Source organism: Budorcas taxicolor, chromosome 1 (genome assembly GCF_023091745.1).
Source record: "Budorcas taxicolor isolate Tak-1 chromosome 1, Takin1.1, whole genome shotgun sequence".
NCBI lineage: Eukaryota > Metazoa > Chordata > Mammalia > Artiodactyla > Bovidae > Budorcas > Budorcas taxicolor.
The window spans coordinates 24,543,499-24,558,945 of NC_068910.1; the positions used below are offsets into that span (position 1 = coordinate 24,543,499).

Sequence of the window (15,447 nt, forward strand, 5' to 3'; positions counted from 1 at the left end):
TCAAGATTGCAGGGAGGAATACCAACAACCTCAGATATGCAGATGATACCACTATAATGGTAGGAAGTGAAGAGGAACTAAAGAGCCTCTTGATGAGGTTGAAAAAGCTGGCTTAAAACTCAACATTAAAAAAACTAAGATCACAGCATCTGGTCCCATCACTTCATGGCAAATAGAAGGGGTAAAAGTGGAAGTAGTGACAGATTTTATTTTATTGGTCTCCAAAGTCATTATGGATGGTGACTGTAGCCATAAATTAAAAGATGCTTGCTCCTTGGAAAGAAAGCTATGACAAACCTAGACAACATATTAAAAAGCAGACATTACTTTGCTGACAAAGGTCCATATAGCCAAAGCTCTGTTTTCCAGTAGTCATGTATGAATGTCAGAGTTGGACGCTAAAGAAGGCTGAGTGCTAAAGAGATGATGCTTTCGAATTGTGGTACTGGAGAAAACTCATGAGTTCCTTGGTCTGCAAGGAGAACAAACTAGTCAATCCTAAAGGAAATCAACACTGAATATTCATTGGAAGGACTGATGCTGAAGCTGAAGCTCCAACACTTTGGCCACCTGATGTGAAGAGTGGACTCATCCTATTATGAGGATACAATGAGACAGTCCATTTAATGCTTTTAGCACTTGGGAAAGACTTCATTACAAGGCTTGATACATGCTATAATACTTAATGTTAACAGTATATGTTTCTAATCTTTAAAAGGAAGCTCTTTACACCTTAGTAGAAGGATTAATGAGACAATATGTCTGAAGTGCTTGCCACATGGTAACAGAGTACCACAACTTTACTGACATAAAGGAACAAGCAGGAAAACCTCTCAATGACCAAATAACCTTGAGCAAATTACTTACTATCATCTCATACTTTCTCTGTGATATGATAACAACAGCATGAGCTCTAATAACATCACAGGATTACCACGACAATCAAATGATGTAACTTTCTCGAACGTACCTATAAACTATAAGGTGTTATAAATACGAGAGAGTATAATTATTCAAACTTCTCCAGCATATTACCTACAACCTTTACAGAAAAACTTCAATCAAGTGGTGTTTCCTAAGGGCAGAGGGTTCAACTTTCTATTGCAGATACATTTTTCAAAATAAAGAATTTAGTGACCCACATTTAAAAACTAAGTATCTCTGATTCAAGTCTGGATATACTGAGATATGCTGCTGGACAAACTGTAAAGTCTGTTTTCCTGAGATTTGTCTCTTATGGGCAATGCTGGTGACAAGTGTGTGACCAAATTCACCAGGACCACACTACACTGTGCTGTTGGAGAAGACTTTTCAAAGTCTCTTGGACTGCAAGGAGATCAAACCAGTCAATCCTAAAGGAAATCAGTCCTGAAAATTCATTGGAAGGACTGATGCTGAAGCTGAAAAACTCCAATACTTTGGCTACCTGATGCGAAGAACTGACTCATTGGAAAAAGACCCTGATGCTGGGAAAGATTAAAGGCAGGAGGAGAAAGGGACAAGAGAGGATGATATGGTTGGATGGCATCACTGATTCAATGGACATGAGTTTGAGCAAGCTCTGGGATTTGGTGATAGGCAGGGAAACCTGGCATGCTGCAATCCATGGGGTTGCAAAGAATCAGAGATGACTGAGCGACTGAACTGAACACTCACACAATTAAGGATTTCTGCACAGAGGTTTTGCTCCTATCTTTGGTGTGTCCCAGCCTTTGCCAGACAAACACCTTGACCTCAACCCAGAAGAGTGCCCTAAGGTCTGAGCAGATAAAGAGGCATGGACATAAGAGGGATGGAAGAAAACTTAAAACTTCAAAAAATCCTCAGGAATTCCGATGAGTCTGTGAATGAATTGATTTTTGCTGAATCTGGGATTGGCCACGTTATCTTTCCACACAACCAAGGGCAAGATGACTCATGTACTCCACCGTTTACCACCATTCCCACCACCACCACCTCACCTGCCATATATTTACTCACTCCACTCATGTTGACCTCCAGGCATTTCAATTCAAAACATTGCCCTTCCAGGAAACTCTCCACCTCATCAATCACTGCCACTCTGGTCAGCATCAAGCCAAGCCTAGCCAGCAACACACACTTTACATAGAATATGCACAAGAGACTTCCTGTGAAGACTATCTGGATCGCTTAATGGTACTAAGTAAAAATCATCGGAAGAATTATAAATGAATAAAAAATTAATTTAGGTTATCACTTGGCAGGCTGCACAGTTTCTAAGAGACACGAGCCTGACCATCCCACAGTCCCCATGTTAGCCAACACACACTTCCTGAGGTGACTGGGCTCCCTCCCAAGTGACAATCGTGTGTGTCCCAGCTACTATTTTCAGAACTGGCTCCACAATACAACTCAGCAGGGATGACGGCTGGGGAGGGAGAGGAGGGCAGGGAAGACGCAAGAGGAAGCCACCAATGGCCATAATTAACAGGCACACTCTTTGGCCATGACCAAGCCAAAGAAAATATTTTCTGACACACAGTTAAAAATTAATGGGGACTGCAAATCAATGTTTAGAGCTTGATAAAATATTGAAGGAGGACTGCAACCCTGAGTTTTAAGCCAGAATGAATCAAATCTTTAACGCCTTTCACTTTGTATCCATTTAATATTCATTCATTCATTTCCTTACAGAGAACCTCTTGTTATGCTAGGCACTATGCTGGAAAGGCAGAGATGGAACTAGAACATGATTTTCACAAATGCTCTGCATGGTATACATTTGTTTTTAAAACTCTGTACAAATAATAGTTACATCAAATGAAGATTCTCTTTTAAAAGGTCAAGGTGGGGCTTGAAATTTTGAATTTCTAACAAGGACTCAGGTGATGCTGATGATACTGGTCCACGGACCACCTTCTGTGTAGCAAAGGTGAAGAAATCAGAGAAAAGCATTCACATTTAGGTCCTTTGTCCTATAGTCCTATGTTTCTTTAGAACTGGGAGGTGGCAGGGGTGGAGGAGATGAAGGGACAGATGGCTTGCTTCTCTTTTTCTAAGCAGAATAAGCTTTGAAAATAAATAGCAGAACAGGATGACAGTGGCCACGAATGGCTGGAAATCTGGAGCATATATTATCAAAGGGGCAATACTATACCCAAGGGGCAAAAGTGAGTGTGCGCTCAGTTGTGTCCGCCTCTTTGCGACACCATGGACTAGAGCCCATCAGGCTCCTCTGTCCATGGAAGTTTTCAGGCAAGAATACTGGAGTGGGTTACCATTTCCTCTTCAAGAGGATCTTTCCAACCCAGGGATCCAACTCGAGTCTCCTGCATTGATAGGAAGATTCATTACCACTGAGCCACATGGGAAGCCCAGGGTAAGATGTGAGGGGTCCAAAAACCTTACTCTTGTTCTTTGTAAAACACAAATATGTATACAGTACTTAAGGACACAGACCCAGCATACCTGATTTTGTCTTGGCCTCAAGGTCATGCATATTTGACCCTTGCAGGCTCTGCAGGCAAGCTTCACAGTTGGACCCCTTGCTGTCTCTGCTCAAATCTCACTGGTTTTCTTTCAGGTCTCATATGCAATCTGTGCCCCATTCACCTCACAGCTCTTGCACTCACTCTTCTCTCTGTTTAACTTTCTTCCCTCTGCTCCTCATCCCAATATCACCTGCTGATCCTCTGACCCCACCAACTAGATCAAAGTCTCCTATACATGTTTTTAGGGAAGCGTGTATCTCTTCCTTCACAAGGCCCTTTGCTCAGTTTATCAGACTATTTAATGAAATGATACCTGTCTTTACCTCTAAACTAAGCTCCATGAAGGCAGGATCCACATGTGTTCTGTGCACTACGGCATTTCCAAAACAAACATGGCGCCGAGCACATGCTGTCACTCAGTGGTTCTTTGCAGAATGAGTAACTGAATCAACTGGAGACAGTACACACAAATCCTAGCCCGGATGCTCCTCAATACCTATATTGTGGATCCGGTTTTTAAGAGCATGACTCATGGCAGTTTCTTTTCAGTCCATCAATTCTATCTGAATTATCTCAGATCCACATCACTTCACTTTGCCACTTGCTTACTCAACACATGATGGTATCATTCATAAAACTCCCATCACTTTCTACTTATTCTTTCTTTACTGACCTGCTCTACTCTACAAATCTTTGATTTGCATGCACAGAAGGATAATAAGCCCATGTCCTGTAAGTAGAGGTTTGTTCTTACTAGTGCCATTTGGCTTTGAATTTAAGACCAGAAAGGGCAAAGTAAGTTAATAGTGTTGTGACCCTGAGCAAGGTAAGGGACTTCTTTCTTTCCGGCCTCGGTTCTCATGTAGAAAGGCTAGTACCCATGAAACAGAGTTTTTGTGCAGATTAAATTAGATCACATACATAAAGCACTCAGTATTGTGCTTGGCACAATATGAGCATGTAATAAACCCCAGCATCAGTTGTTCCTGATACTATGAGCAGCTCTAAGGTGTAAAATTTGGTATTGTTATCAAAGTGTATATTTAAAGAACGTTAACAAAAAGTTTCCTTTATTGTGCATCTACCATATGTTGCTACCTACACATTCTCTTATTCTAATCATTAACAATTCTACAGGAAAAAAATTAATATTCCCATTTTCAGACGAAGAAACTGACATTCACACAATGCTTAATGACAGCTGGCATTTAAACATGGATCTGTCTCCACTGTCTATGCTCTCGACTCCAGGAATGATTGGGGATCTCTGAGCAGAAAATTAACCAAAACATCCCTGGGCTTGGCCTCCTTGTCTTCAAAGGCAGAGGAATATACAATTGTCGCACAGATTTCCTTTGGTTCCTTCATTATCAACAGAGAACACTCCACAGTGGGGTTTGCCAACAGAACTTATCACAACAGACGGCTGCTGAGGCCTGCCAAAGAACAGGACTCCAGACGGTCTCGTCTTCCTCAATGACAAACAAAAACTCTCTTCACCCCACCTTTATTACTATGTCCCCCCAAAGTAGACCCTTGGCAGCTGCCTTTTTGCAGACCTTCTAAGAAGCAGAACAGTACCATTATTGAAGGCTGACACACACACTCCCTTCCTAATTAACATGAAGAGATATGCAACCCATAACTCCAATTGGAAATGTCACATTGAGACCACACTTCCATGCTGAGGGAAAACCTTTGCAAGCTCAAAGTGTATAATCAGCTTCTTCTACCCAGAGGCATTTGTAAAACAGGCATGTTTGGAACCACCCCCACTGAATAGTTCCGCCCTTACAAACTCTCTCCCAGAGAAGTCCCAAGGGCTGGCTGAGGCAGCAACCTGTCTTATTGAGCAAAAATGTCAACAGGAGAAAAAAAAAAAAAAAAAGGCAAGGCAAAAAGGAGATGGTGCTTCTGATTTATTTCAAGACTGCTATCCAATAAATGAGCTCAGTGTCACAGTTAGGAAGCTGGGCCAAGGAGGACACGCTTAGTCTTGTCTTCTGTGTCTTGCCTTGATGTTGACTGCAACCAGTGACAGAATGAGGAGCTGGCTCAAACTGCAGAGCTGAGACCAATTATGAACTCTACTCATAACTCGTATGCCTTTGTGAGGGGCAATACTTAGGTTCCCTAAACAGTCATGAAGGGCATCTACTCTGTTGGAGGATACACATAATATGCCAGCATTACAGCTGTTGGGGGTGGAAAATACCATCATGGAGCCCCTGACAACCCTCTCCCCCACCAGCAACACACACACCAATCCTGGCTTTTTCCAGTGTACCAACATCTTTCCACTTTTCTAAGACAGAAGCAGGAGTCATCCTAGGCAGAATATCATCACCTGAATCTTTTACCTCTTCTTCCAATAACTAATACATTAGCAAGTCCACATAAACATTTCATACTGTTGATATAATAATGTGACACTCCCTTAAAAATGGTGGCTCAGATGGCAAAGAATCTGCCTGTGGGAGATCTAGGTTCGATCCCTGGGTTGGGAAGATCCCCTGGAGAAGGGAATGGCAACCCACTCCAGTATTCTTGCCTGAAGAAGCCCATGGACAGAGATGCCTGGCAGGCTACAGTCTACTAGTAGCTACAGACTACTGTTAGACCTCTAAGGACAACAATCATGTCTGGTTTTGCTAAACATTTTATCATTAATGGTGAAAGGAATGAATGCACAAACTAGAAAGAGAGTCTACAGGAAGAGTATCCATTTCCAAGCCACAGACTCAGGCAAGATGAGCATTTCAGTCCTGCCTGGGACATGACCTTAGAGAAAGACATTTGGCCAGATTTGGTCCCCAATTCCCCAATTCCCTTTAGTGTCTTCGACATTCTCTTTCTGGACCTCGGTTTTGTTTTCTGAAGAGATGAGCTCTACTGCCTTTCAGTTTAAACTTTTACAACCCTGAAATTCTAAACCCCAAACAAATACCGGACCTGAAAGAATATTCAGAAGGTTGTCAGGCCTTGAGGTTTCATTGGTTCACTCTACTTGTCTGCCCTATATATGTCACAGAATGTACATAAAGAAGATCACCTCTCCTCTGTAGTGACATCCTCTTTGGGAGGATTCAAAACTACGTTTTCCAAAAGGAGATTAGCTCTTAAAGATGAGCTTAGCTCCCTGAAGTCGGATGACTGAGAAGAGCAAGATCTTCTTGAGTGGGTCCTCAACCATCCTTGCAGAAGCTTTCATTCTAGAACTGCCCTAGAAAATATGGCAGTCATCAGACACATGGGACTCTTTAAGGCTAAATTAGTTTAAACTAAATTAATTTTAAAATGCAGCTTCTCAGTCACAAAAATCACATATGGTCCGTGACTGTTGTGTTGGACAGCTCGGAATATTGAACATTTTCATCACTGAAGAAAGTCCCGTTGGATGGCATTGGTTGTACAGGAAGCAAGAAATGATTCCCTGCTCCTCCGTCTCTAGCACCAACGTTCCGACCTTTTCTTGGTTCACACTGCATTTGCTTTCTCGGGATTCAGGCTTTTTAGGGTCGGTGCTGACACACCTGAACCCATGAGATCCTCTGACAAGCTGCAGGGGAAAGTCCATTTCTTCAAGGGGACTGCCCCTAATGTTAGAGTCAATGGAGCACTCTTGTAGTTCTCTTCTCTGAGCACTCATCACTGCTCTAGAAGCTGTTTAAATTATTCTGCCTCCCAAGACTGAGGAGCTGTAGAGTGGAGACCCTAGAGCCAGAGAAGCCTGGGTTTGAATGCCAGCTTTATGTTGGGCTCACCATGTGGAGTTAAAAAAAAGACAGTGGGCATCTCTGGGCCTCATACTCTTCTTCTGTAAAATGGTGACAAACTGTACTCAGCTCATAGGATTACTGGATCATTAAGTGAGTTGTTACACATAAGGCACTTTGAAAAGCACTCATCACGTATATACTAGACAAACACTGTCAGAAATCAATCACTATGAAGCATTAGCACCTTCAAAGGCAGAGCTACTTTGATCTTCTGCCCCATCATCACACCCTATGCCATGGAAAATGTTGAAATGAACCATGTAGGCACGGAAGGGCTGCCATTAAAACTGCACTGCCAGGAATTTCCTCTATACATCCATTCAAAACAGTACAGTGAGACCTTTGTACAGAGATGCTCGCAGCAGTATTGTTTACAAAACATTCAAAAAGTGGTGGGGAGGAGGCATCTTAGACGTCCGCCTGCAGGGGTGAGTTAAATAAGCTATATAAATTCATACAATGGGATATTTTGCAGCATTTATAAAGAATGAGGTGGAGCTGTATGGGGTAACTGGAAAGATCTCCAGGATGTGTTAAGTCGACAGACAACAATACTTAGGTTTATGCCGTTTATGTCCACGTGTTCTGAATCTTTGCACTAGACCCTTTAACAGAGGTTTCCTGTGAGGAGGAGGAGAATCAACTTAGACTTAAAAGGTGTTTAAGTTCTTTACTCTGGAAATAATTCCATCGTGTAAATTCATTACTTTTACTTCAAGCTGTTTAAAAGTCTTGCTTTGAAGAGTGATTTGCGTTGCGGTGTTGAGGAAACTCTTTGGAGCCAGGTCAGGACAAGAGGAAACAAATGTGAGCAAGGGAAATAGACAGTGAGTACCTAGGGAAGTAAATAAAGATATTTTACTGGTAAATCCACTTGTTTACTGACTAGAGGAAGGAGAAGAGAATCCATCCAACAGGGTGGCAATTTGGGGCCAGTCGTGTGTGTAAATATAAGAGCTAATGCTGACAGAGAGCTTACGGGTGTCAGACACGGTCCTCAGCCCTTTCCAATTATTGTCTCATTTAATCCTACCTATGAGAAAGCACTATTATTATCCTCATTTTTCCGAAGAGAAAATGGAGACACGGAGCACTAAGTAACTTGCCGGAGGGCACACAGCTCAGCAGCAAAGGGGCTGAGACTTAAACTCTGACAGGGCCACAGCCCAGCCTGCAGGCGTGTTAGTGTCCAATTGACAGACTCACCGTTAAGGGGGCCCAGAGGGGCTCACAAAGATCTCTCCAGCCCTATTCCTGTCACACTAACTGGCATATCATAAAAATTCCATTTTGCTTTCACCTTATGAAAGTCAGTACAATACATTCCAATTGCTCCCAAAAGATTAGGAGCCATCTCGTACAGCAGGGAAATCATACAGCCAAAAGGTCAAAAGGCTGAAGAACACAGGTAAACGGCTAAAAGACACTGGGCCCATATGCAGCATGAGAATTTCAACTCTAAAAAACTGAATGACATTCACAGAAAGAAGGATGACTAGACATTTTCTGAAAAACTTCTTCCTGTTGCTACCCAGCAAGAAGTTGGGTGGAAGTCCTAATGGTCTATTATCACAACTTTTTAGTTACATCAGTATCATCTGGGCATTTCCAGGAAAGAGCATGGGATCTAAAAATCCAACAGCTGGGTCTGTTTCCTGGCTCTCGCCTTCTGGAACCAGCTGCACAACCTTAAGAAAGTCGCTAAGTGCTACCTGGTCTAAGCATCCTCATCTAAAAAGCTGGGGATAATAGCTACCTCTGTCAAAGTGATAAAATTAATAGGGAAAAAAGTGACTCCACCTATATTCCACTTGTAACATAAATACCTCAATAAAATGAGCTGATTTTCTTTTTTGTCCCATATATGCTGTTGCCTAACCACATGCTTTTCTTTCTCAACAAAGTACTCTTTGACTTTGCACAGCCACTCCCACCCTTACCCTCTCCAAACATGCAAATGAGTATTTTTTATATTCCGGGTTAAAGCTCCTCTGATGGTCATAATAAGTGATTTCAGACAGGACAACTCACTTTCTTACAGCAAAGAGGATCCACACTTGCTCTCTTCTCAGCCACGTGAATTTATAACCATATTCACATTTACAAAACAGCACACTGAAGAAGCTCTTGGTATATCCACTGAGCCCCCATCCCTTTTCTAACCTCACAACTAGGTCAATTCTTTTTTATTGGAGGATGAATACTTTACAATATTGTGATGGCTTCTGCCATAGATGAACATGAATCAGCCATAGGTGTACATAGGTCCCCTCCCTCTTAAACCTCCTTCCCATCTCCCTTCCCATCCCACCCCTCTAGGTTGTCACAGAGCACCAGCTTTGGGTTCCCTGTGTCAAACCACTGGCTATCTGTTTTCCATATGATAATGTATATGTTTCAATGCTACTTTCTCAAATCATTCCACCCTCTCCTTCCCTCACTTTGTCCAAAAGTCTGTCCTTTACCTCTGCGTCTCCTTTGCTACCCTGCAAATAGGATCAGAGGTATCATCTGTCTAGATTCCATATATATGTATTAACATATGATATCTGTCTCACTCTTTCTGACTTACTTCACTCTTACTTTACTCTTCATCCATCTCATTACTTCACTCTTCATCCATTTCATTAGAACTGACTCAAATGCATTTCTTTTTATTGCTGAGTAATATTCCATTGTATATATATACCAGTCTTAACAAATCATTCTTCCTTGGGGCACTCTCAGATCTCCCAGCCCACCAACCCCAAGTCAAATCCCAGTACTTCAAGGAAACTACAACAATGGATAACCAGCAATACTGGCTCAGACAATAAAGAATCTGCCTGCAATGCAGGAGACCTGCCTTCGATCCATGAGGTGGGAAGACCCCCTGGAGAAGGGAATGGCTACCCACTCCAGTATTCTGACCTGGAAAATTCCATGGACAGAGGAGCCTGGCAGGTTACAGTCCACGGAGTTGCAAAGAGTTGGACATGACTGAATGACTTTCACAACAATGGATAACCAGCAATACTCAAAGCAAATCTTCTTGTATTCACAATCAGGAATCTCATTAATATCTACCTAATGTTAAATGTATATTCAAAATTTGGACATGAACAGTAGGCACAAAGTTAGTATTCTTCCCTGTACCCACTGCAAAAAATTCCCCTGAAACGGGCAATTATCACGTCAAAGTTACAATGCCCCTAAAAAAATAAGTCTATTTTGTATTCACCCTTTGTTTTTAAGTCTCATCTGGAAAATGCCACTGTGTTTGTCTCATAAATCCAGATTTTGAGAGGTTCTAAAAAGTACACAAAACTTAATAACTTGATCCAGTTATTAACAGTATCATAGTATGTCCTTCTGTCTCAAATAATGACACTCAACAAAGCAATCAAGCTATAATACTGTCTTCAGAAGATGTAAGTTTAATTTTCTCCCCACATTAGGCTTTGATCTCTTCCTACAGATTTACTTTCACCTATGTGAAATGATTTATACTCATGTTATTCAACACAGTCGTGTTTTGAAATATTAAAAAAATGTTTATTCAAAAAGACCTAGTTAAATAAATTATGGTCCACGTATTCAGTCACTTAAAAAAGAAAACAAAAAGCACTCTAGTACTGAACCTCAAAGGCTTAGAAGACATAGTTTCATGATATAAAACAGTAAGATGCCAAATAGCATATATACCTTCTATAAGGGAAGATATGAGAACACATGTATGAAACGAATACATGTATGTGTACACTTGCATATATGTGTTTGTATTTACATTAAAAAAAAAAACTTCAGAAGAGTAATCAGAAATGAATAACACCAGTTTTAATATCTGGGGAAAAGAGAAATGGAAATTAGGCAGGTGGAAGATAGATCTAGGAAAGAGCTTACTTACTGACTACTTCTGAAATATTCTGCTTTGAAATATTCCATGAAAATGTATCACCTACTCAAAAATATATTAAACATCAATTGGTGGTACAAATGACATTCCAGTCCTTTTGAGACTAAAACACCACCACCTATAAGGTCACATTTTATGCTATGGGTCTTCTTCCTCTTCTTTCTACTACCGTACATACCCATATTAAACATACACACACGCCCACACACACACGCCCACGCCCACACTCACACGTGCCTGGATTTAAATCAACAAATTAAAGGAGAAAAATCCTGGAGGAAAAGAAAAAAATCCAAATTATTTTTAAAGAGCTCCACAAAGCCTTATTCCGTATATTTTATTATTATTAATCTCATTAAGGTGAACTGCCATCTCCTACAGATGTTTAGACTTCACTAGCCCACAGAACATCTCTGCCTCAATGGCCCAGGATCCTCTGTGGTGCCCAGCAGAGAGGCACGCTCACTGCTGCCATACAGACCAGCTCACCTTCATAGGTGCCGACTTCTAGAAGAGTCCCGCTCTGCTCGAGGTCCAAGAACTCCTTCACAGTCAGAAAGTTATAGTCCACGCCAGGCACCTCTCCTTCTCTGGGAGACCGGGTTGTGCCTGTGGCAGACAAGACAAAAGGCACAAGAAAACATCAGTCCACTGAAAGAGGAAGCGTCCCATCCAAGTGTAATTAAAATAACCAGTTCAGTAAGTACCTAAGGTGACAGACCCACCTACTGAGACAGGGAGCTGGTAAAGGTAATGTCTTTCTAGAAGAAAAGCATCCTGACTTCCACCCTCTCGTGCCTGGGCCCCTCAAATACCAGAAAGACAAAGCCAATCACAGCAAGGCAGCCCAGGGTGATTTTTATCACTGAAAAAAATGATGAATGCACTGAATGAAAAGGGTGAACTGTATTTTACCCAGACAACATTCACAATCAGCAGCTTTTAGGGCTCCAGTAAATTCTAAAAACATTATCCACCTTAAGCTCAGAGCCTAAGGGGTTTATATTTTTATCACAGGCCTCGAAATTCTTGTGTTCCTCAATATATCCGGCAACTTCCAATGTAATAAGCCCTTTGAAGAAAATGACACCCGCTGCATAAACACATCACTAGAGAAATTCAATTGCCCAAGATCTGTGGCTGGATACCTCCCAGGGATCAAAATGTTGCTGTGTCTCCATGTAATTAATATGTTTGGCAAAAAGAGGCCACCCGTAAGTTCTGACAGGAGAAAAAGGACACTGCATTTGATAGAAAATTCTCCCCCTGAATTAATCTCATCATGCAATCAAAGACTCATAAATACAACAATTCTTCTTATGAAATAACACAGATCCTCTAGAATATTTAAGTTACCCATCTGAGGTGCTGGGTGAAAGACCTATCATTTTAGCCCAGTCAACCTCAATCAAAAGTGTGGAAGGAGTGTGGTTTACACTCAAACTAAAAAAAGAAAATAAACCATAAGCAATTTTGCAGTACATACTAGGAATCTATATTAAATGGTAGGGGAGATTAAAAAAAAATTAAAAGAGCAAAATTCATGATTTCTGCTCCAACATTCAAGTTAGGTAGGGCATACAACCAACATGCGTTCATTCTGCAAGGCACAATTACCCACAGTGCTTTTAAGTCATTTTTAAAAAATACAATAAGCAAGACTTTTCCCCCTAGTCCTAATTATAATTCTCCCTAAAAAGCGATTAAATAACCAACTGTATGTTGTCTCCAGGGTTCATGGCAGGACACAGTCTCTGATTGCCTGCCCATGTGAATTTCCATGCATCTACAATGGATATCCAGATATCTCTTACATCAAAAACTCAACACTTCTTCCATATTTTACTCAAACAGAACATTTTGAAACAAGTCCAATTTTTCTAATATCTGAAATCTGAGTGTTACAAAGAGCTGCACATTATCCATAGTACCAATTATGTTACAAATGTTTGCTTGTCATGCTCAGCACACCAGGACTTTCTGGTATAAAAGCCTGCTTGTGTAGTGTCCAAAAGTCTATTCTTAAAGTGTTTCCTAAGTTGTTTCCATTTCTTGCTTCCTTGGCAGACTATGACACCCTTGAGGTACTTTACAATGCTTAAATTTACGTCTCGGGTGTCAGGCATACAGTGGGTACTCCAGAAGCATAAAGAGTACCATATACTGCTGCTGAGGCGGTACACATAGAAAGGGAACGATGAATTCACGGCTGTCTGGTTCCTGGAGCTTCTGCTGTTTCTCAGTTTCCTAATCTGTGAAATAAGGACAATAAACTACCTATACGTTTGTTGTGTGTATTGAATAAGACAAGGCTTTTAAAAGGCCTAGCTCAGTACCTGCTACCAGATACATAGTTTATGTTATTACAGAATGAAATGAGTTGGTATTATAGTTCAAATTATATACATAATCAAGCTTCCCCAGTGGCTCAGATGGTAAAGAATCTGCATGCTATGCAGAAGACCCTGCTGTGATCCCTGGTTGGGAAAGATCCCCTGAAGAAGGGAATGGCAATACACTCCAGTATTCTTGCCTAGAAAACTTGCCATGAACGAGAAGCTTGGTGAGCTATAGTCCATGGGGTTGCAGAGTCAGACATGACTGAGAGACTAACACTTTCACTCTTTTCAGTGTCCAGTTGAGAAAAAAATCAAGGCATAGACAAGAAAAATAGGACAGAGGTGATAAGAAGCAATGAGATTTCTGTTATGAATTGTGAACACTTTAAACAGCTGTAAGAGAGTACATAGGATAGATGTGTTCAAAGTACATCAACTCATCAGGCTATGCTAGGTTTAGATTTTAAAGACAGAAACCTCTGATGGAGTGTGTAAGAAAAACAGAAAAATACGACCTGGGCAAACAGGATGTGCTACTGACAGATATCAAGAAGATGGGGGAATGGTGTATAAGGGAAAAAAAACCAAGAGTTCACTTCCGAATATGTGAAAGCTTGAGATGCCTATCAGACACCTTGGGTGTAGAGAGCTCTGGACAGCTGAACATGTAAATCTAAAAATAAGATGGGTGGTTGGGCCCTAAATTTGAGAGTTATCACTAAACCACTGGCATTTGAAGGCAAGAGAAAGAATCTAGGGGGAGAGACAGTATAGAAAAAGCAGTCAAGAAGTCTGACTTAAACACAAAAACTTAAGAATTTTTGGAAACCGAGCAGAGGAAAAGATCCGCAGAGGAGATGAAGAGGCATCTGGCAACAAAGCAGGAGCAGAGGAGGAGGGTGTGATGTTTCAGAGCCAAGTGCAAAAGCTGTTCAGCCGGCTATTTGGAAAACACGAACGGTCTGCATCATACTGGGAAATTCCAGTGCAGGGCAAGAACAGACTCTCTTTGAAACTTGCTGTGAAAGAATCTGTCCTAAATATGTTTTATATGGCAACTCTCACACTCAAGTCTCCATACCAAAATTCTATTAACTAAATCCATCCCTCCCTTCCCAGCACCCCCAAATGCGGATAAATAAGTAAGACCAAACAGAAGATTTGTTTGTTTGTTTTCTAAAAGTCTTCCACACCAGACAATTTTTTGGTTTTTCTACCCTTATAATCATCTTATCGTTGACATTTCTTCCAGTCATGTTTTCTGAACCAATTTGTCAGAGTAACTGTTGAGACAACACTAACCTCTGGGACTTAATTTCCTGAAAGGATTGAAAATAATCAAGAACTTGGGGGGAAATGGTACATTTTAGAGGAAAAATGAAAACATGCAGACACCATTTTCCCTTGGAAATAAATACACTTAGAATGGTCTTTAAGAAGCGGGGGAAGCGGGTAGGGAAGGATTCATCTCCACCCAGAAAACCTTCAGGGTTTACTACCCAGACAAAACCTTTCCTCTCTGCAGGCCAGCAGGAGCTTACTGGAGTTATCCTCTGAGCAACCGGCCCTGGGCCTGGTCCACATGACCAGGCTCCCATTCAGAGATGCTAGGGAGAAAGGGCCTGGGAGGGGACCTCGCCCTCTCTTTTCTTTCAGCAGAATGACAGGCTGCCTGCTGGACACACGCCTGGCAGATGGCATTTCAAAGGTTTTTCAGGAGCCATCTGGGGTGGGTACAGTTATTACAAACCACACTTCTAACAAAGCCAGAAGGGTTACTTCCTGGCAGAAGAGAAGTAAAACAAATTCTACAGGGTTTCTCAGGGACAACGTATTAAAAAAAAAAAAAAAAAAAAACCCCAGGCTGACAAACGGAGGTTGCTTACAGCTTACTACACCGTCTTTTGTTGGTCCAGCTAGAAATCAGGGCAACAATATCTTGCAGCTACTATGTTTGAACAAACAAACACAGAGCTCACCTC

The 15,447-nt window shown here is 41.4% G+C and overlaps 1 protein-coding gene across 1 annotated transcript in view; it reads right to left on the reverse strand.

Moving 5' to 3' along the window:
- MAGI1 (membrane associated guanylate kinase, WW and PDZ domain containing 1) overlaps window positions 1-15,447 on the reverse strand; it is a 642,797-nt gene that overhangs the window by 113,950 nt on the left and 513,400 nt on the right. Inside the window, exon 3 of the mRNA XM_052636253.1 lies at window positions 11,616-11,735. Coding sequence (XP_052492213.1) covers window positions 11,616-11,735 — 120 coding nt within the window. The remainder of the gene's footprint in view (window positions 1-11,615; window positions 11,736-15,447) is intronic.